Source organism: Manis pentadactyla, chromosome 3, assembly GCF_030020395.1.
Source record: "Manis pentadactyla isolate mManPen7 chromosome 3, mManPen7.hap1, whole genome shotgun sequence".
NCBI classification, from domain to species: domain Eukaryota; kingdom Metazoa; phylum Chordata; class Mammalia; order Pholidota; family Manidae; genus Manis; species Manis pentadactyla.
Window position 1 is genome coordinate 99,569,867 of NC_080021.1, and position 22,501 is coordinate 99,592,367.

Below are 22,501 nucleotides of genomic sequence, written 5' to 3' on the forward strand. Positions count from 1 at the left end.
TTGAAATTGGAAAAAAATCTCAAAACAACATAACCTGCAACTGTATTTCTCCAACAAGTTCTACCACTCTGGTCATCTGAAGAATACATATCCAGTTTCAGGTTACACAATATTCACTAAGTATTTATGATATACAAGCAATAGCAACGTGATAACCATTTTATGAGAACAGAAAATGAACACTCCTTTTCCAGTATCAACCTCACTTTCAAACATTTGCCTGGGACTTGGCATTGAGTCAATTACAAGTAATTTAATTCTATTTTTGTTCCCTTTGTATGCATTTCAGTTCTTTTCCAGTCCTTTTAGAACTAATTTAAAATTTGAAGCTTCAAGATACTCTTTACCATCCCCCTCTCCTAAATCTCAGTTCTATGATCAAAATTTGTAACAACTAATTTAAATTAGTAACAGTACTAACAGACAACTAACAGTACTACTTTAATTTCTATTTGCTTAAGTTACTATCGCATAATAACAGTCCTAAAGAAAAAAGCTTAGGATTTTGGTTGGTTTGTTTTCTAATCGTACCTTACACTAAGCACATATTTCACTACTTAAGATATCAATGAAATGACACTGGAAGAGATCATTTTAAACTTACACAGTCACATGTATTTTCCTTGACCATGTAATATACTTTTACTGAACATCTGACTAAACCTATAGCATGTAGTAAGACTACAGACTTGAGAGAAATAACCCAGGCACAGGTGCCTAAATGTTGTAAATACCTAGACTCATTTAGAAGTTTGAATCTTAGAAGTTTTAATCAATTTAAAATGAAACATATTTTAATGAATATACTATGTGTCCATTCTTTGTAAGTTTATGAAGCCCAGAGGAAAATATTTGCAGTTTCATTAAATTCTTTACATGACCTTTATGAGGAACATTACAAAACACATTTAGCCAAAGTACCTCCTCTGTACATCAGTATAAATCTCACCAAAATTTCTTATGTAAAATCCACAATATACCACTAAACAAAATCAAGCTGATGATATAATTCATTATATATCATTTTAATTACAATTTCTTCAGAAGCATGTCTAATGGAAAGTTGACCTGATGCCATTCTTAGGAGATTGCCATCTATCAAAGACAGCAAACTTTTTCCACAAAGGGCCAGATAAATATTTTGGCTTTGCAGACCATAGGATCTTTGTTGCAACTACTCAACTAGGCTGATAAAAGCAGCCATGGAAAATATGAAACAAATGAGTGAAACTATATTCCAATAAAACTTTATTTATGGGCACTGCAATTTGAACTTCATATAATTTCATTATTTCACAAAATATTCTTTTGATTTTTTCAACTATGTAAAACAGTAAAGACCATTCTTAGCTCTCCAGCTATACAAAAACTAGTGGTGGACTTAATCTGGTCTGCTGGCTTCAGTTTGCCAATCCCTGTTATCACTGGAGTTAACTGAATCAGTATCACTGTTAAATATATTATAAACGAGTTTATTCCCACTCAAGGTATCATTGCACAATGGAGAGGGACTGGCACCATTTTTAAGATAGGAAAAGTAAACAATGAAAACAAAATTAATCTCAAGTTTTACTCTTTATAATAAAAATGAAGAAAGGAGACCTCCTTTGCCCAATATGAGAGACATCCTTATCTGGAAGCACCCCTCAGGTACATCAATCCTTGAATGTTTGTTACATTACTAACTTAATATTGTAAAACTGGCCAAAAATACTAAGTAGTCCATTCCTGAAAAAAGCATTAGCACTAATAAATTTAAAAAATCATAAATGCCTCAATAGCTGCTTATACTGAGCAGTTTTCTTTTTCCATTTTTATTGTTATTGCTTGACTTTTTTTCTTTTACTTTGTATATTGTTTACTGTTGTATTGTTATAGAAAATTAATTTTAAAATAAGTTATAGAAGTTTAGTAAGTTTAACATAAAATTTCAAAACCATAAAAAGGCACAAAAAACTGGCACAAGAACAGACCCATAGACCAATGGAACAGACTAGAGAGCCCTGATATAAACCCAACCATATACAGTCAATTAATATACAATAAAGGAGGCACGGACATACAATGGGGAAATGACAGCCTCTTCAACAGCTAGTGTTGGCAAAACTGGACAGCTACATTTAAGAGAATGAAACTGGATTATTGTCAAACCCCATACACAAAAGTAAACTCAAAATGGATCAAAGACCTGAATGTAAGTCATGAAACCATAAAACTCTCAGAAGACAACTTAGGCAAAAATCTCCTGAATATAAACATGAGCAACATTTTCCTGAATGCATCTCCATGGGCAAGGGAAACAGAAGCAAAAATGAACAAATGGACTGCATCAAGCTAAAAAGCTTCTGTACAGCAAAGGACACCATCAGCAGAACAAAAAGGCATCCTACAGTATGGGAGAATATATTTGTAAACGACATACCCGACAAGGGTTTAATATCCAAAAATATAAAGAACTCATACACCTCAACAACCAAAAAGCAAATAACCCAATTAAAAAATGGGCAGAGGATCTGAACAGACACTTACTTGTCCAAAGAAGAAATTCAGATGGCCAACAGACACGTGAAAAGATGCTCCACACTGCTAATCATCAGAGAAATGCAAAGTAAAACCACAATGAGATATCACCTCACACCAGTTAGGATGGCCAACATCCAAATAACAAGCAACATTAAATGCTGGCAAGGATGTGGAGAAAGGGGAACCCTCCTACACTGCTAGTGGGAATGTAAACTAGTTCAGCCATTGTGGAAAGCAATATGGAGGTTCCTCAAAAAACTAAAAATAGAAATACCATTTGAGCCGAAATTCCACTCCTAGTAATTTACCCAAAGAAAGCAAAATCTCAGATTGAAAAAGACATATACCCCCCTATGTTTATTGCAGCACTATTTACAATAGCCAAGATATGGAAGTAAGCTAAGTGTCCATCAGTAGATGAATGGATAAAAAAGAGGTGGTACATATACACAATGGAATACTATTCAGCCATAAGAAACAAATCCTACCATTTGCAACAACATGGATGGAGCTGGAGGATATTATGCTCAGTGACATAAGTTAGGCAGAGAAAGACAAGAACCAAATAATTTCCCTCATTTGTGGATTATCACAATGAAGCATAACTACGGAACAAAACAGTAGCAGACTCACAAATTCCAAGAAGGGACTAGCGGTTACCAAAGGGGAGGGGTCGGGGTGGGAGGGAGAAGGGAATTAAGGTGTATTATGATTAGTACACATGGTGTCGGGGGGATCATGGGGAAGACAGTGTAGCACAGAGAAGACAAGTAGTGACTCTGTAGCATCTTGCTACACTGATGGACACTGACTGCAACGGGGTATGGGGGTGACTCAATAATATGGGTGAATGTACTAACCACATTGTTTTTCATGTGAAACTTTCATAAGAGTGTATATCAATAATACCTTAATAAAATAAATTGTATAAAAAAATAACCACCTCTATTCACTGGATATGGCTGGTAATTGTAGGTCTGCTTTGGTTATGTAGCTGTATTCCTATTATGTTAATGTGTGCACACAATTTAATTAGTAGTTTAAAACCTATACATGCTTATGTTACACTACAAGAAGATATGTCAAAGAAATAATCAATCTTCCCTTGTTTTCTGCCATCTGCTACTTCTATAGCTTTTCTTCTTCCTTCCTAATTACAACCCTTAAGTAGAATTCGTGCCTCATATCGAAATTACCGAGTACCATAATTCTTCCAAGTGGTAAAGATACCTCAAGACAAATGCTGGGCATAGAAGCCACAGGGCATAAATCTGCAAAGAAATAAAAAGCTAACCTTTTCAAACAATATTGCTTCTCTCTCACTTACCAACTTTACATTTCCCTGTATGGCCCCGGAAGATGACTGGTTAGCCAGAGACGGGTAAGATTCCTCAAGGGAGGAACAACCTAAGACAGGCACAGTCGCAGGGGGGCCATCAGGTGAGAAATTGGGGATCAACAGAGGTGAGGCTTAGAACCTCACCCCCTGTGTTTTGAGAGAAATCTTCTGCATCCGTGGATGTTTTGTTGCCCTTGTCTAGCTTGGATTAATACTTAGTCTAGAGGCACACACCTGATCATCTACATTTCCCCTTACAGCACTAAACTATGTTTTCTACCTTTATCTTGCATCTACCTACCACTTCAGCATTTTATTAAAATTATTTATAATTTTATAAATAAAATATTTATTTATATTTTAATATATTTATATTATAAATAAAATTATTTATAATTTTATAAATAAAAAATATTTATTATTTTAAAATAATAAAAAATTTATTAATAATAATAATAAGGGAGAAATGTGGGATTCACATATAAATCAAGTATAAAAATCAAACGAATATTCACATTTGACCTGATTGTTTATAGTACAGAATGTGTGATCAAAACCAAAAGTTTCTGTGATGACTGCCCTTGCACTGTTCACCATGTAAGAACTTATTCACTATGTAAGAATTTGTTCACCATGTAAGTACTTGTTCGTTATGCTTCAGAAGATTGGAGACTGTTGAGAATTAGGCTTGGGGTTGATTAATGATTGTGCATTGAGTCCCCTATACAGAATTTAATTGTTGTTAACAACCATTTGATCAATAAATATGAGAGATGCCCTCTCAAAAAAAAATAAATAAATAACAACCTCTAATAACCATAGATTAATAGTTCTGTATTTAAATGAATAAAAGTTTCTAGGGAAAGTCCACTAAGCGATGCTCTTTGCACTGTATCTTGTTCAAAACTCTCATCAGTGACTTAAATAATGAAAAGAACGAGTCTGCTTATCTGAGCTGAATGTGACAGATAAGTACAACTAATATACATGTAATCAACGTTCAAAATTATCATTAAGCTAAGATAATATGCCAAAAGTATCTAAATACAGTTTAAAAGAAGTCTATATTTAGGTCTAAAAAATTATTTTCACAAATTCAAGGGAAGAACTGGCTCAGCAGCAGGTCATTTGAGAAACTAGGCTTTAGGTGTACACAAGCCTAACAAAATGACAAAAAAATGACATGGCAGCTAGAAAAACAAATGGAACTACAGGTTGTATTCAGAAAAGAATGCATCCAAAACTAATGTCCGAAGGGTAGTGAAGTGCCTGGAAATCATGGAGCAAACTGAAGGAACTGGAGGCATTTAGCCTAGAGAAGATGAAAGAGAAACATCCTGGCAGTCTGAAAATATTTAAGATATTATCATAGGTGTAAAAGAAGAGACAAGTCCCACAACAGTCCTGGGCAAACTATCTGTGGCAAGGAAATACATTTTTTCCTCAAACATTGTGGACATTTTTATAAAATACAGTATCATTGCAATGGAAAACTGCTACAAAAATGTCTAAATGCTTATTCTCAGTTTCTATACTTAATGAATTGTGAACCAGTAAAAAGTTCATGGACCACTACTTGGGTAGCTTTATTCCAATCTCTACCAGAAGAAAGAAGTAAACCAAAGAGAACCATTCTACAGGGAGTAAAATTTCAGCCTGAATTCCTAGCAAATAGGTATGTCCAATATTTGGAATGACTCAGAGCACTAAGCTCCTTTGAGAGGTTTTCAGAGGAAGAGTAATTTATCTGTCAAGTAATCTGCAAAATGGATTCCTTCATTGGAAGGGTAATTGGGTAAATCACTGTAGAATCTTTCTACCCTTTAAGCTTCTGTGAGGCCAATCAAAAGCAAACACACATACAAAACCTAACAGAACCAAAAAAAGTAATCAAAGCATACTTACAAAATCAGTTGTGATGTATTAGGTAGACAAATGTAGAAAGGAAAAGGACCAGAAAAATGACAAAACGCCATAAATCATAATTAAGAAACCTTAACTATGTAAGAATTATTAATAGAGGACTGCTATTTTCCTTTTTTGCCCACTACTGATCATACAAATAGACTCTGAAGTTGCCTCCTCAAAGTTTAAAAAAACCCTCCATATTCAAAAGCACAAAACAAGTATTTTTTTAAGAAACACTGAGGAATCCTATTACCATCTTAAATTCCCAATTCTGAGTGACCCTCAGCCACCAGGGTTTAGCCATATAGTCTCTGCACCTTGCTTGTCCCTGACCTACCTACACAATTGGCATACACTATTACAGTCTCCGCTTCTGGTTAAGGCAATCACCTTCTGGTGATAACTCCTTAAACCAGTCAGTCCTCCCCAACTACAGTCTTACAGGAATAGACAAGTGCACTCCTCTGCATTAACTACCGAACAGCAATTTCACACTCTCAACATGGACTTTAAAACAGTGGCAAAGCACTCAGCCAAACACTAATGCTGTTGCCTCCTTTCCATATCTCCTCAGGCTCCTCCAAATCCACCCTCCTTGAAAGGTGGCCTAATGCCCACCTGCTCCATCAGCTTCTAGCTTGCTGATGCTTCCTAGGTACAGATGCTACACAGCAGTCAGCACTATCTTGTAACAATCAAAGATGGCCCCTAAATCAGAAGTCCTCTCTAATTACCACACGCACAGACATTATTATTCCTCTTGAATCTTACATGGGTGTCCCCAAAAGAAAGACTCCTGTAAGTGCACTTTACACAGCTGCATTTAAATTTTTTCAGCTAATTTGTTGCTCCATTTCCTCAATTTGGGACCTAAAATACCACTAGTTTTCTTAAAGAGAGTATGAATACTGCCATTAATAAACTGAAATATAAAGCCATGAAAGCAAACCTACTATAGAGAAAGAATTGCAAAACACACAGAAAAATAATAGCAGATAAGTTAAAGTGACAAAGAAAATTTATCCCTCAACATTTAAGACATTTTTTTAAATCACAAGGAAAAAACACATCCACAAAGAAAAAATCACCAGATACTTGGTCAGGTTTCTTTCAGAATCAGAAACAAAGTATCACAGACTCACATTCAAACATAAGTACTTAGACTGTTAACACTCTGGAAGTTTATTGGAAGGTTAAGAAACCACTTGCAATGAGCCCTTTTCCACAGTTCTTTAAGTGGCATTAAGACTATAAAAATTTTAAAGCTTGAGCTCCAAAATAAATTCACAATTCTGAGAAACACTGGAAAATCACCTGTTTTGTCTCTCAGTGTTCTGTAGCTCCCTGTGGTCCCTTTTCAGATGTTTGGTCAAAGATGTAAAGTATTCTTTTAAAAGATTCTGGAAGGGTTGTTGTTTCTCTGGACTAATTATCTCACTAGGAGGAAAACTCAAATTAAACTTCTCTGCAGCACTCTTCACTCTCCTTGGTACAAGTCCAGCAATATCATCTCCACAATGTCGACAAAAACTAATCACCACAGAAACATGAGTATGGGACTCCCGATCAGCATTAATAATATTTTTTAGTTGTTCATAGATTAAGGAAAGACCTTCCTTGTCAGTGAAAATCCCAACTATTGTCAATTCTGCAATGAAACGCAAATCGGTTCTTAACTTAGTGATGTTAGGTGTTTTCTCTTCTTTCCTTGCTTCAAAATGTTTTTTCCAAACTTGAAGAAGTGATGGGGCAAAGTCAGCATAGCGTTGGTGAAAGAGAGAACATAAGTGCACAGCACAATTCACGTCAGATATTTTTAGCTTTGCTTCCACAATAGAAGCTACAGCTTCTGCAATGTATTTGCTTAAATTTAGGCCATTAAAATCATGAGACAAGGAGTCTCTCTGTTGTTCTGTAATCGTTTTTAGTTTCTTGACAAAGGCAGTATTTTTCTTCAAACTTGAGTCTAGTCGGCTAAAAAAATTTTCCTCTGGTCGGTTGTCTGGAGCATTCTGGTTTTTGCTCCGAAGTTCCTTCCTTAACTGATGTCGTTCCCAAGCTTCCTGATGAAGCTGAAGGGATTCCTCTTTCTCTCTACATAAAAAAAAAAAAAAAAACAAATAAATAAAATATCCTGTATACTTTGAAACATCATTCATAAATCCTATAAGAGTGAAGGTCAATGAAAAAGTAATCATACAGAATCCATACAAAAGGCCCTTTCACAAATTAAAGACATTTTATTATGACTTAATGAGAATCCAAAACACTAATACAAACATGGTAGACCATAAGAGTTTTGATAACTAGATTAAAAAATCATTCTACCAACTGACAAGCTAAATGTATACAACATATTTGTCAATTTTACCTCAATAAAGCTAAAAAACAAATGGATAAAACATATGATGCTTAATATGAAAAATAATAAAGTTGGGAAGAATATAAATCCTAAAATGGGTTAAAGTATTGGAAAAACAAAAAAGAAATTGCTCTCAAGAGCACTTTTATCACAGAATGACATTATATAGGAATGCATTAAATATGTTTCTGAGATGCTAAAGATCATTTTTACATACTTCAGCATTAACCAAACTTTTCATAAAGTACCTTGCTAGGTTTGGGTCTTAAAATTCAAGTGTAATTAAGAAACTCTGGAAAAGAACCAGAAGAAACTATAAGGTAAAAGCCCTTTAAATAAAAGGTTGATAAACTCAGTTTAACCTGAAAAAAATAGTTAACAACAAATCTACCTATGTTTCTTCTAAAAAGATGGAATATGTTTAAATTGCTCAAGTTAGAAAAATAACTTTGGCAGGAGGGTCATGGTGGGGAGAATCTTAACTTTGAGGCTTCTGAGATACCAAAATATGTAACTTTAAAATACGAATTACTAAAAAGGTAGGTTTTTATCTTTCTTAGATAACCATCCCTGAACTACCTTATAATTCTACAATTTTTCCACTAAAAGACACAATACATTAATGGTGAGTAGTATCCATCACTGGGAACATGGACACATGATACCTCTTGGAATCTACCACACAGACACAGAATCACCTGTGAGTGTACAGTTAAGAAAGTGTAACTCAGAAAGGATTCAAGATGGCAACGTGAGAGGTAAGACAGAGAATTCCTCCCAAAACCACATATAGTGTGAAAATTTGTTAATACAACTAGCACTAAAACCGGAACATGAAAGAAGGCTGCACCAGACTGCATACAGACCACACCAATACAAGAGACCTCATGAAACAGGGTAATGTATGAAAGCCTTAATCCGGCGGGACCCAACACTTTCCCCCACCCCAGCTCACTGGCAAGAGGAAGAGAAACAGACTGGGGAGGGGGTGGGAGCCTAGAGCTGGTGAACACCCAGCCCTGGAGGTCTGCTTTGGACCACACACCTACATTATGCGCTGTTCAGGAAGTTGCTGGGGTTGGGGAGCTGGGACAAGCAGAGCTTTAAAGACTGAGATTCCGGCCGTTTGTGGAGGACAGGGATCCACATGGGGCTGCTCTGGGACAGATGAAAGGCAGGTGGTCTGACAGGCTTCCTAGCAGTGAGAGGGCCGCTGAAGGGTGGGGTTTGCATGGAGCTTCCTATGGAGGAGAAGGGGTAGGTAGACAACGTTGTCCGGCACACTCTGCCCAGCAAGTTGGGAACTTTGAAGAGCTTCATGCGTCACATCCCGCTGGCTGCCTACTCAGCTCTGAGGCCTCCCACTGTGACACGCAGCCTGCTGCGCCTTCCTCCTGGCCTGCCGGCACCTGCTTGCAAATCGGCAGTCACTGCGCTGGGGTCTGGCCAGCCAGAGGCTGTGCCTGTAACAGCTAGAGATGCCAAGCATGGAGGCTTACACCTGTGTGCTCGGCCCACTGACTCTGATACTGGAAACAGGCACTGCAGCCGGGAATCAGAAAACAGCTCTTTCCTGCACCAAGGCACAACTGATGCTCCCCTACGACCCGCAACCTCACTCTAGGAACTGAGCAGCTCCAGAGACTGGAGCTTCTGGGCACTAGAGGACACCACACAGAATTATGAAACATCAAAGGAACCTGGTTCAAACCAAAATATCACAAACCCCAGAAAAAGGACCAAACGAAACAAAACTCACCAATCTTCCTGAAAGGAAGTTCAAAATAAAAATCATAAACATGCTCACAGGGGTACAGAAAAATATTCAAGAACTCAGTGATGAATTTAAGATGGAGGTTCAATCATTAAGAAATCCCATATGTGAAATGAAACATACAATGGAGGGATTTAAAAGCAGATTAGATGTATTAGAAGAGATGGTAAATGGGATAGAAATTAGAGAAGAAGAATACAAAGAAGATGAGGCACAGAGAGAAAAAAGAATCTCTAAGAATGAAAGAATATTGAGAGAACAGTGTGACCAATCCAAGTGGAACAATATTTGCATTATACAGGTACCAGAAGAAGAAGAAAGAGAAAAAGTGATAGAAAGTGTTATTGAGGAAGTAATTGGCTGAAAATTTCCCCAATCTGGGGAAGGAGATAGTCTTTCAAGACATGGAGGTGCACAGATCTCTCAACACAAGGGACCAAAGGAAGACAATATCAAGACATATAATAATTAAAATGGCAAAGATCAAGGATAAAAACAGACTTTTAAAAACAGCTAGAGAGAGAAAAAAGATCATATACAAGGGAAAACCCATCAGGCTAGCATGAAACTTCTCAACAGAAACCTTACAGGCCAGAAGGGAGTGAAATGTTATATTTAATGCAATGAAGCAGAAGAGCCTCAAACCAAGAATACTCTACCTGGCAAAGTTATCACTTAAATGTGAATGAGGGATTAAACAATTTTCAGATAAGCAAAAGCTGAGCAATTTACATCCCACAAACCATCTCTACAGGGCATTTTAGAGGGATTCCTATAGATGGAAGTATTGCTGACGCTAAATAGCTGTCACCAGGTAAAATAAAACCATAGCAAAGTAGAACAATTATATACTAAGCAGATGTAAAATCAAATCAACTAACCCCAAAGTCAATCAAGGGATAGACAAAGAGTACAGATTATGATACCTAACATATAAACAATGGAGGAGGAAGAAAAGAACGAAAAACAAAAAAAGAAACCTTTAGGTTATGTTTATAATACCATAGGAAGTGAGTTTAATTAGACTGTTAGCTAGTAAGGAAATTACCCTTGAACCTCTGGTCACCACGAACCTAAAGTATGCAATGGCAATAAGTACATACCTATTGATAATCACCCTAAATGTAAACGGTCTGAATGCACCAATCAAAAGACATAGAGTCACTGAACGGTTAAAAAAACAAGACCCATCTATATGCTGCCTACAGGAGACTCATTTCAAACTCAAAAGACATACACAGACTGAAAGTGAAGGGATGGAAAAAGATATTTCATGCAAGTAATAGGGAGAAAAAAGCAGGAGTTGCAGTACTTGTATCAGACAAAACAGACTTCAAAACAAAGAAAAGTAACAAGAGACAAAGAAGGACATTACATAATGATAAAGGGCTCAGTCCACCAAGAGAATATAACTATTATAAATATCTTTGCACCCAACACAGGATCACCTACATATGTGAAACAAATACCAACAGAATTAAACGGGGAAATAGAATGCAATGCATGCATTTTAGGAGACTTCAACACACTACTCACTCCAAAGGACTAATCAACCAGACAGAAAATAAGTACAGAGACAGAGGAACTGAACAACATATTAGAACAGATGGACCTAATGGACATCTACAGAACACTTCATCCAAAAGCAACAGGATACACGTTCTTCTCAAACGCACATGGAACATTTTCAAGGACTAAACCACAAAAAAAGCCTCAATAAATTCAAAAAGATTGAAATTGTACCAACCAGCTTCTCAGATCATAGAGGTATGAAACTAGAAATAAATTACACAAAGAAAACGAAAAAGCCCACAAACACATGGAGGCTCAAAAACATGCTCCTAAATAACCAATGGATCAATGACCAAATAAAAACAGAGACCAAGCAATATACGGAGACAAATGACAACAATTGAACACCGCAAAATCTGTGGGATGCAGCGAAGGCCGTGCTAAGAGGGAAGTATATTGCAATACAAGCCTACCTCAGGAAAGAAGAACAATCCCATATGAACAGTCTAAATTCAAAATTAATGAAACTAGAAAAGGAAGAACAAATGAGGCCCAAAGTCAGTAGAAGGAGGGACATAATAAACATTAGAGCAGAAACAAATAAAATTGAGAAGACTAAAAAAATACAAAGAATCAATGAAAGAAGAGCTGGTTCTTTGAGAAAATAAACAAAATAGATAAACCCCTAGCCAGACTTATCAAAAAAAAAAGAGTCCACACACATAAACAATCAGAAATGACAAAGGAAAAATGACTATGGACACCACAGGAAGACAAATAATTATGAGACAATACTATAAAAAATTACATGCTAACAAACTGGATAACCTAGAAGAAATGGACAACTTTCTAGAAAAATACAACCTTCCAAGGCTGACCCAGGAAGAAACAGAAAATCTGAATAGACCAATTACCAGCAAGAAAATTGAATTGATAATCAAAAAACTACCTAAAAACAAAACTCCTCGACCAGATGGTTTCACCACTGAATTTTATCAAACATTTAGTGAAGACCTAAAACCCATCCTCCTTAAACTTTTCCAAAAAATCGAAGAGGAGGGAATACTCCCAATCTCATTATACAAGACCAACATCACTCTAATACCAAAAACAGGCAAAGACGCCACAAAAAAAGAAAATTACAGACCAATATCCCTGATGAACATAGATGCAAAAATACTCAACAAAATATGAGCAAACCGAATACAAAAATACATCAAAAAGATCATCCATCATAATCAAGTGGGATTCATCCCAGGGATGCAAGGATGGTACAACATTTGAAAATTCATCATCATTCACCACATCAAAAAAAAGGACAAAAACCACATGATCATCTCCATAGATGCTGAAAAAGCATTTGACAAAATACAACATCCATTCATGATTAAAAACTCTCAACAAAATGGGTATAGAAGCCAAGTATCTCAACAATAAAGGCCATATATGATAACCCACAGCCAACATTATATTTAACAGTGAGAAGCTGAAAGCTTTTCCTTTAAGATCGGGAACAAGACAAGGATGCCCACTCTCCCCACTTTTATTCAACATAGTTCTGTAGGTCCTAGCCATGGCAATTAGACCACACAAAGAAATAAAAGGCATGAGAGAAATTAAAGAGGGTACCAATAAATGGAAACACATCCCATACTCATGGATAGAAGAATTAATATTGTCAAAATGGCCATCCTGCTTAAAGCAATCTACAGATTCAATGCAATCGCTATCAAAATACCTACAGCATTCTTCAATGAACTAGAGCAAATAGTTCTAAAATTCATATGGAACAACAAAAGACCCCAAATAGCCAAAGCAATCCTGAGAAGGAAGAATAAAGCAGGGGGAATTATGCTCCCTGACTTCAAGCTCTAGTACAATGCCACAGTAATCAAGATAATTTGGTATTGGCACAAGTACAGACCCATAGGCCAATGGAACAGACTAGAGAGCCCAGATATAAACCCAAACATATATGGTCAATTAATATACAATAAAGGAGCCACAGATATACAATGGGGAAATGACAGCCTCTTCAACAGCTGGTGTTGGCAAAACTGGACAGCTATATGTAAGGAATGAAACTGGATTATTGTCAAACCCCATACACAAAAGTAAACTCAAAATGGATCAAAGACCTGAATATAAGTCATGAAACCATAAAACTCTTAGGAAAAAACATAGGCAAAAATCTCTTGGACATAAACATGAGCAACTTCTTCATGAACATATCTCTCTGGGCAAGGGAAACAAAAGCAAAAATGAACAAGTGGGACTATATCAAACTAAAAAGCTTCTGTACAGCAAAGGACACCATCAGCAGAACAAAAAGACATCCTACAGTATGGGAGAATATATTCATAAATGACCTATCTGATAAGGGTTTGACATCCAAATTATGTAAAGAGCTCATGCACCTCAATAAACAAAAAGCAAATAACCCAATTAAAAAATGGGAAGAGGATCTGAACAAACACTTCTCCAAAGAAGAAATTCAGATGGCCAATAGGCACATGAAAATATGCTCCACATCCCTATTCATCAGAGAAATGCAAATTAAAACCACAATGAGATATCACCTCACACCAGTTAGGAGGGCCAACATTCAAAAGACAAAGAACATCAAATGTTGGCGAGGGTGTGGAGAAAGGGGAACCCTCCTACACTGCTGGTGGGAATGTAAACTAGTTCAACCATTGTGGAAAGCAGTATGGAGGTTCCTCAAAAAGCTCAAAATAGAAATACCATTTGACCCAGGAATTCCACTTCTAGGAATTTACCCTAAGAATACAGCAGCCCAGCTTGAAAAAGAGAGATGCACCCCTATGTTTATCGCAGCACTATTTACAATAGCCAAGTAATGGAAGCAACCTAAGTGTCCATCAGTAGATGAATGGATAAAGAAGATGTGGTACATATACACAATGGAATATTATTCAGCCATAAGAAGAAAACAAATCCTACCATTTGCAACAACAGGAATGGAACTAGAGGGTATTATGCTCAGTGAAATAAGCCAGGCAGAGAAAGACAAGTATCAAATGATTTCACTCATATGTGGAGTATAAGAACAAAGTAAAAACTGAAGGAACAAAACAGCAGCAGACTCACAGAACCCAAGAATGGACTAACAGTTACCAAAGGGAAAGGAAAGGGACTGGGGAAGATGGTTGGGAAGGGAGGGATAAGCAGGGAAAAAGGAGCACCACGACTAGCACTATAATGTAGTGGGGTGCACAGGGAATGCAGTATAACAGAGAAGACAAGTAGTGATTCTATAGCATCTTATTACGCTGATGGACAGTGACTGTAATGGGGTATGTGATGGGGACTTGATAATAGGGGGAATCTAGTAACCATAATGTTGTTCATGTAATTGTACATTAATGACAGCAAAATAAAAAAATTAAAGAAAGCAAGTGTAACTCATTAGATAAACAGATTAAACAATTCAATTTTCATCTATTAAAAAATACTTTAAGATATATAATGAGACATTACAAGTGAAATAATGTGCTGCTTTGAAATACTCTGGGTGGGAAAAGTGAATAAATGCTGATGGTGGGTAGACAGGGAAGGGAGGGTGAGGATCATTTTTTTTTTTCCTTTTTTCATGTTTGAATTTTTCTCAATGAAAAGTTGGGGTTTTGGTTATTTTTGTTTTTCTAAAGCGCTTTGTATCAGAGGGGCGATGGAGGAAATGTTACAGTGGAAATGAATATCCTTGCAAAATTTTTTTAAGAAGTGAAATATAAAATAAGCAAGAAAGACTCAAGAAGCATGTTTCTGAATATTCCAAACCAATCACCGCTATTGCTTTCTACACCTATGGCTGTAGTTCCTCTTTAAAAACAGAGATACCACAGAACTCTGCTAAGAAAGCATTTTTGCAAGCTTTTAAAATTATATGTATAAAGAGTAAAGCTCAGGTCATTCAAATTTACATCCTGGTAATTTTCCGGTAAGAACTACCTTGGTTTTGACCACTGTTTTATACTACTTGCACAGATTTACCAGGTTAAAAATAGATTTAGATAAAGATAAGAAAGGGAGGCATTATAGAATTGTGCTTAAGGACAAATGTTTTGAAGTCAACCCAACCAACGTAAACAGCAGCAGCTCCACTGGTTACTGTGATCTTAAGCAAGTTACTTACCCTCTTTAAGCATCCTCTTATTCTGTAAATTGAGGATCATAAAATTTACTTCATTAGGAACTTAAAAAAATGGAGTATGAGACCATGAAAAAAGCTTTTTTTCTTAAACAAAAAAAACCAACTCAGATTACCCTACAACCTCAAAAATATTTATGAAAAATTCTTATTCTTATTATTACTATTACTTAATTCAAAGCATGCTTCTAGTCAGTGAAACTATCCAAACAGGTTAAGATACTCTCAAGGAACTGCACTTCGGGAGTTTCATTTCAAATAATCCCTGTTTTTCCAAAATATTTCAACCTTCAAGTTTCTTCATGTCAGTAATGAAAATAAATGGTCTTACTTCAACTGGGCAGCTTCTTCTTCCTGCTGACGTTTTGCCTGCTCTTCTTGTTTCTTTCTCTCTTCCTCCTGATGTTTCTTTTTTTCTTCTTCCTCTTTTTTCTTTAATTCTTCATCTGCCTTCACCTTTTCTTCTTCTTTTTTCTTGCGTTCCTTGTCTTCTTTTTTTCTCCTGTCTTCTTCCAGTTTCTTCTTTTTATCTTCAGGGACCTTAATAACCTCCTTCTTGGCAGTAAGTTTGACCTCGTCTTTTGGTTTCTCCCTGCTCACTGGCCGCCTTTCACAGCAGTCTTTCTCCTTGTTGTTTAGTAAAGATTCTTTTTCTTCCATATTTGCTGGCTTTTTACGCTCAGCTGGCATTATGTTACCCAGGACAATCTGTAAGAGTAAACGAATGTCAATACTGTAGATGCAGTGCCTTTTTTTTAGTGAAGTGACATTATTTATTTTTTAAAGAAAACATAGTAACACAACTTGGTAACTGTGAGAAATGAAATGCATGTAAAATGAATACTATTTCTGTGACGATATAATCTATTACTCACATTCCACATTCTAGCATTATTACTTATGCCTATGTCTAAGTACTTTTCTTTTTACTTTTTTTAAGGAAAAACTCAAATACAAACAAAAGTAAAGAGTACAAGGAACCCCATACACTCATGACTTAAATTCACCCCATTATCAACTCCAAAACATATCATTTAATCATAAATACTTCAGTATGTAGCTGAAAACATTTTGATTCTGTTTTTACCACAACATTTCACATCTGGTAAGAGGTGCTGGTGACATTATTTCATACAATATTCAATGGAGATATTTAAGTTGGACCATAAACAAGCTCTTGCCTCTTATAAATCAACTGATGAAAAAATAGACAGTAGAAGATTCACAAACGTCAACCTCACTGTACTAATCTTACCAAAGTTTTAGGTACAAAAACTATCAACTATCTCTGTCAAAATTAGACTAGACCTTCAATTTATTCACTAGATTTAGCCAAAACTAACACATAAACAAACATAATGATGATCACAAATCTGTATATTCTGTTCTGTACTTGCCAGTATAGTAGCCACCAGCCTAAGGATTCTGAGCACTCATGACATTTTGGGCAAGATAATTTATTGGTGTTTTTGGCAGGGGGTGGGTCGGGGGACAAGGACAATACATTATCCTGTGCACTGTATGAAATTTAGCAACATGCCGGTCTTGTATCCCATAAATGACAGTAATCTCTCTCCAATATTAACAACCAAAAATTACTCCAGACATTGTCAAATATCACCACTTGTGGAAACAAGGCACTAGCCATATGTCACTACTTACATGTAAATTAATTAAAATTAAATAGAATTTGAAATTAAGTTCTTCAGTTACTATCACTATTTCAGGTGCTCGATTCCACGTGTGACTATTGGCTATCACACCAGATGGCACAGATACAGAGCATTTTCATCATCACACAAACCTCTATTGGAAAGCACTGGTCTGTAGTACAGGCTCTATACAGTCAACTGGAAATAAATTCTTAAACAAAAAAAGTATTAGTTCCCAGCAAAATTCAGGATTTTTCTTTTCTAAAAATAAATCTCTCTACTTAAAAAAACAGTGCTCTAGTATAATTTCTTTTATGGACAGTGCTTCATGTTTAACTCCTAAATCATCTTAAAGTTGTATTAAGAAAATCAAATACTTCCTTTTTTAATATTGGATTAGTCAAACTTCCTAGTTTTTTATTAAAAGCTAAAAATATACACAGTATTCCTAAATATTTTCAAATATAGGTTTTAAATTACGGGAAGAGAAACTAGGTTAGCAACAAGACATTTGTAATAATAAACACTTTATAAACATGCAGAGAATTTATTTCAGCACTCTAATAAAATATTATCCCAAGACAACCTTGGCCAGTAGAAGCATTTTAAGTAATTTTGGAGACACATGCCAGTCAGCATCTTCTCTCAGCCACCTCTTCCTTCCCGTTTTCTCTTTTACTCTTACTCCCCTCCACTTCCATATTCTAGGAGTTTATTTTGATAAGACATCCAAAGGCTTTAGTTAACCCCATTGGAAGTATTGAAGCAATCATTAAAATATGAAAGAGCATAGCTACTTATTAATGTAGCAAAAGTGTTAACATTTTGTATTACTGGGAAGTGTAGTTACCAATTATTACATAGTTTTGACTAGATAACCACCTTTAATGTGAAAATGCCATGCCATAAAGCAAGCAAACGTTCAAAAGAGACAGTAATATACCAGCTACCACTCACTGGTATCATGTAAAGATTTTACATACATTATCTCACTTAATACTAACATCTTTATGAGGATGGGTATTATTTTCCCTATTTTATAAATGAGTAAGTTGAGACTTCACCAAGTAACTTGACCAAGGCCTCCACAGCTGGTGACAGAGCTGGAATTTGAACCTGTATTCTTAACCAAAGTTACTAAGAAACCTGAGAGTACAAAACTCTGAGTTGGAAGGCTTGATCACAAATCATGGAATTATGTATTTCAGAGTAAAAAGAGTTGAGTAGTTTTTACATTTTGTTTTTAACTTTTGACAGATTCCAACATAATTCCTAAGGTAACAAAAACAATCTTATTTAGGGATATTTGTTGTTATGTGCAAAAAATATAGAATTTGTATTTTCTGATATGAAGCATCAACAAGCAACATTTCAGCAACACAAAGAACTACAGTTCTCAAACAATAAAAAGAATGGTATCAAAACGTACAATTAATGTCTCATTTTGGCAGATAAAAATAAATATTAAGTTCTGTTAAAATATTAAGAAATTCACTTGGAATCTGCAAATTCATAAAGGATCATCACTGATTAGTTCAACAGTCTCTTTTGTGACTCTCTACTGATTTCATTTATTCAAAACATTTTTAAGTGCCTGCTATATCAAACTGTAGTAGGCACTCATGAATTAGATACTACTCTACAGCATGATAAAACAGATTCTTAATAAAGCCCTTACGTCTTGTACTGGTATCTTCCTTGAATCATTTCATCCTTATAGTACAAACATACACCCAAAGTATACTTGGAGCAAAATTTCAGTGAACAAAAACTATCACGAAAATCTAAAGGTTCACGTAGTCAGCAAAACAACATGTGAAAATAATAGGGGCCTTGAAGCAAAGACAGACTTTAAGTTTGCATCCCAATTCTGCAACCTGCTAGCTATGGAAATTGGGCAATTTAACGTCTCTGAGTCTTATTCATTGATAATATATCTGGAGATACTGCTACCTCTCCTATAGTTCTTGACCTTCAGCATGGGGGAGAAGGCATTCAATAGATGTTTATTCTCTTTCACACAGAAAAGTTCGTAAAATGGGAGATTTTCAGAGTTAGGACTACTAGATTTTACCTACTCCAATTCTTGATGTTTATACATTGAGGTGGCAGCAGGGCCACCTGTCCAAGATTACATTACTAGTTTAGTGGCTGGGTCAAGACTCACTGTCCAGGACTCTTACATATATAACCTAACTCTAAGATTTTAAAAGCCAAATATAATATACAAACGACATGATTCAGATCAGCATGCATTTGTATTATGAGAATTTTTTAAAAGTTAAACTAGACATTAAACCATATTTAATGAAATGCTAAAATTCTTTAAATTATTGAATAAATCCATGCTTTAATAAACAGCCAAATCTTTTATTTCAAGTGTTTCAAAAACTTTTTCAAGTAAAAACTAGATCCTTAAGTAGATCTCTCTCAATATAACCAAAATAAAAATCAGTCGGATTTTAATTGGAATACGATTAGCTCTTACGAACTATTTTACTGAGCACAATTACATAGACAAGCCATAAACGGAAGTTAAGCTTTAAAACCACCTACCTAACTCCCAAAATAGTGTCCTGGCCTTAGGGTTCTGTATTTTATTTGGTTTCTAAATATCCTCTGAACTTCCAAAAGAAAGTAAAACTACTAACAAAACAGGTACCAATCGAGTGTACTGGGAGACACAGTGCAGAGAAAAGGGTACTTACTTCCCTTTTAAAGGTATTCCTTTGCAAAGTACCATATGGATTGTGTATGAAATCACAATCAGATTGTCTGAAAACACTCCAGAGAATGCTGTTTTACCTTTTAATTCTGTTATTCAAAATGTTCTAAGGGCAGAACCACACAGGCGCATTACCTTCCAGTCTTTTGACTTTAAAAGAACGTCCTTAGTATAAAGACTCGTTAAGGGTTTTTATACATTTCACCAGAGTTAAAAAAAACTTTTCTTGACGAGTTGCTGAATTTTTATTAACACCTAAAAACTATGATAAATGAGAAGGATGAGTGATAGTTTTACTTTGAATGCATCACTACCGGTAGTACAAGTAGTAAAAGAGCAAAAGAGTTGACGGTCCAGTCCAAGGTGTATCCCAAACTGTGAGCTGGCTCTGTCTGGCCAACCTGGATCAAAACATCCTGTGATTATCTTCTTGGTTAAAAAGTACTAACAAGAGGGTACTAAGAGCCTTGGGATGAAGAATAATCAGCCTTTGCAACTAAGAAGTAAACCAAACCATCCATGCCACCAATTCCCAAATACACCAAACCCCTGCCCCTATACACACACACACACACACATCTCCCACAAACCCCTGCTCTTGCTCCACATTCCGACACCCAACACGCTGCCCCGCCACAGGAGCCCCTTCCTACGGGCATCCACGGTCACCTTCGCGGACCATCCGCGCCGCAGCCCGAACTTCTCAGCCCACACTCCCTCACCACCGCAGACCGAAGGGCTCCCCGTCTGGCTGGTCTCCCTACTCCACATCCTCCCACACTCGCACCCTCCCCACTTCCTCGCCCTCGCTTCCCTCCCGGCTCCCGAGGAGATTGCCCCAACCTCCTATCGCTCTACTCCACACTCCCGAACACCTTCACCCCGCCACAGCGGGCTCCCCGCCTCCAGCCCCGAGGCCCAGCCCAGGCATGTGGGGACAGGCACCCCCCCACACACGCCCCTCAAGCCTGCCCGGGCCGGGGGCACCCGCGTTGACCGGAGCCTCCGGTAGAGGAGTCTGAGGAAGACGCCGCCGGACCCGCGTCCGTCCACAGCTCGCCGCCCCCGGAGCGCTGCGGTGCGGAGTTGCCTCTTGGGTCCCCCAAGGAGGAGGAGTCCAGGCCAGTGCCCCCAAGCCCGCTTCCTCCGACCGTTGGAGCGGCGGGGAAGGAGGTTCCCCGGAACTCACCTCGAGCCTGTTGTCAACATTAGCCCCGGGTTTCCCAGCACCAACTCCAGCACTCGGGTTCTCCCCTCCCCTCCCCCCACCTATCTCGCAGCCGAGGACCCGCCTTCCTCAGCAACCCCTCCTCCCTCCGCCCGCGGGCCCTCCCGCCCACCACTCACAAGCGCGGCCGAACTGCGGGTGGGGGCGGGGCGGAGGGCGGTGTAAAGGAAGCACTGTCCACAAGATTGCCGGATCGAAAACAATCCGGGTCTTCCTTCCCCTACATACTGATGCCCTTAGCTTAGCTCTGGGGTAACGGATCGCGAGCGAGGGCTCAGGAAGGTGCCACACACATAGCGGCAGGTTCAAATGGCCCTCTTGATGAGAGGAGCGAATTTTTCAAACGGGCAATCAATAGGGCAGCCACAACCAGCGCCTGAAGCTAGGGCCCAGAGAAGGGGCGGAGTGCTCCGAGGACCAGAGGCAGGAAGTGGATTGGTCGCCAGGAAAGGAAAAGCGCCTGAATTGGAGATGCGCAAGCGCAAGTCATTCGAAGGAGGAGGGGGAGGGGGAGGGGAGGGAAACGAGAATGGGGCGGAGCGGATCTAACAGGAGTTAAGGAAGAGTGGTGGAACAGTAAGAGAATTACGGAGCGCCATTAAGGACAAATTTGGCCACGTGATTCTCCTGGGAGTTTCCTGTAGCTAACATAGGAAGAGGTCTAAGAGGGGAAAGTTTGGACTAGCTCGAGGGGCGAGGTTGATTATTTAGGAAATTGGGAACTGTAGAAATAAAGAATATGGCTGGTAGAAGTAGGTTAGGAATGGGTCTAGATGTAAGAGTACCCTAGAAAGACTACAGGAGTCCTGTGGGGGAATTTCCAGAAGCGGATTTATGTGTTCAACATAAAAACACCGCAGAGTGAAAACGAATCAAGGATTTTCCCATACCGATCTTAGAATGTATCCTTTCGAGCAAGCACATTTTTAAGTTTACAGTGGAATGATCTCCCGGAGTTATTGGATAAAATCACTTGTTCAAAAAAATTAGGTATTCTTGTCATTTCTTCCAAATACGAAAAACCAAGTCAACTTTTTAAAATGGGTATCAGCTTATTCACTAGACTTATTCCCTTTTAAATTGCTGAATTTTTGCATCAAGCCTCTGAGTTTTATGGAAACAATATTAGGGTCCGCCAAAATGATGTGGTTCATGTTGTTGGTTCAGGTTGGTTTTCGCTGGTCAGAGACCAGAGAGAGGAAGGTGCAAAACCGGTCGCAATCCTTGGCTTGGCGTGCGTTGCTCCACCCCGTGTCCAAGCCCACAAAATGAGTAGTTAACCAACCTCAAATACTTGGAGCAGGTCT

General features: G+C 37.6%; 2 protein-coding genes across 11 annotated transcripts in view; one reads left to right on the forward strand and one right to left on the reverse strand.

Moving 5' to 3' along the window:
- The window catches only part of UPF2 (UPF2 regulator of nonsense mediated mRNA decay), a 185,345-nt gene that overhangs the window by 139,803 nt on the left and 23,041 nt on the right, over positions 1-22,501 (reverse strand). For 5 of the 10 annotated variants that reach the window (XM_057498193.1, XM_036908118.2, XM_057498194.1 and 2 more), the window contains exons 1-3: positions 21,156-21,266; positions 15,921-16,297; positions 7,085-7,864 (exon numbers count right to left, since the gene is read on the reverse strand). In XM_057498193.1, the coding sequence (XP_057354176.1) occupies positions 7,085-7,864; positions 15,921-16,279 (1,139 nt within the window). In that variant the 5' untranslated portion in view covers positions 16,280-16,297; positions 21,156-21,266. Of the gene's footprint in view, positions 1-7,084; positions 7,865-15,920; positions 16,298-17,393; positions 18,080-21,155; positions 21,267-22,501 lie in introns of those variants that run through there. The other 5 variants (XM_036908120.2, XM_057498192.1, XM_057498191.1 and 2 more) reach the window with 2 other exon arrangements.
- On the forward strand, positions 20,439-21,359 carry LOC130683087 (uncharacterized). The gene is made up of 2 exons (XM_057499348.1): positions 20,439-20,974; positions 21,074-21,359. The coding sequence occupies exons 1-2, from the start codon at positions 20,439-20,441 to the stop codon at positions 21,357-21,359; spliced, it is 822 nt and encodes a 273-aa protein (XP_057355331.1).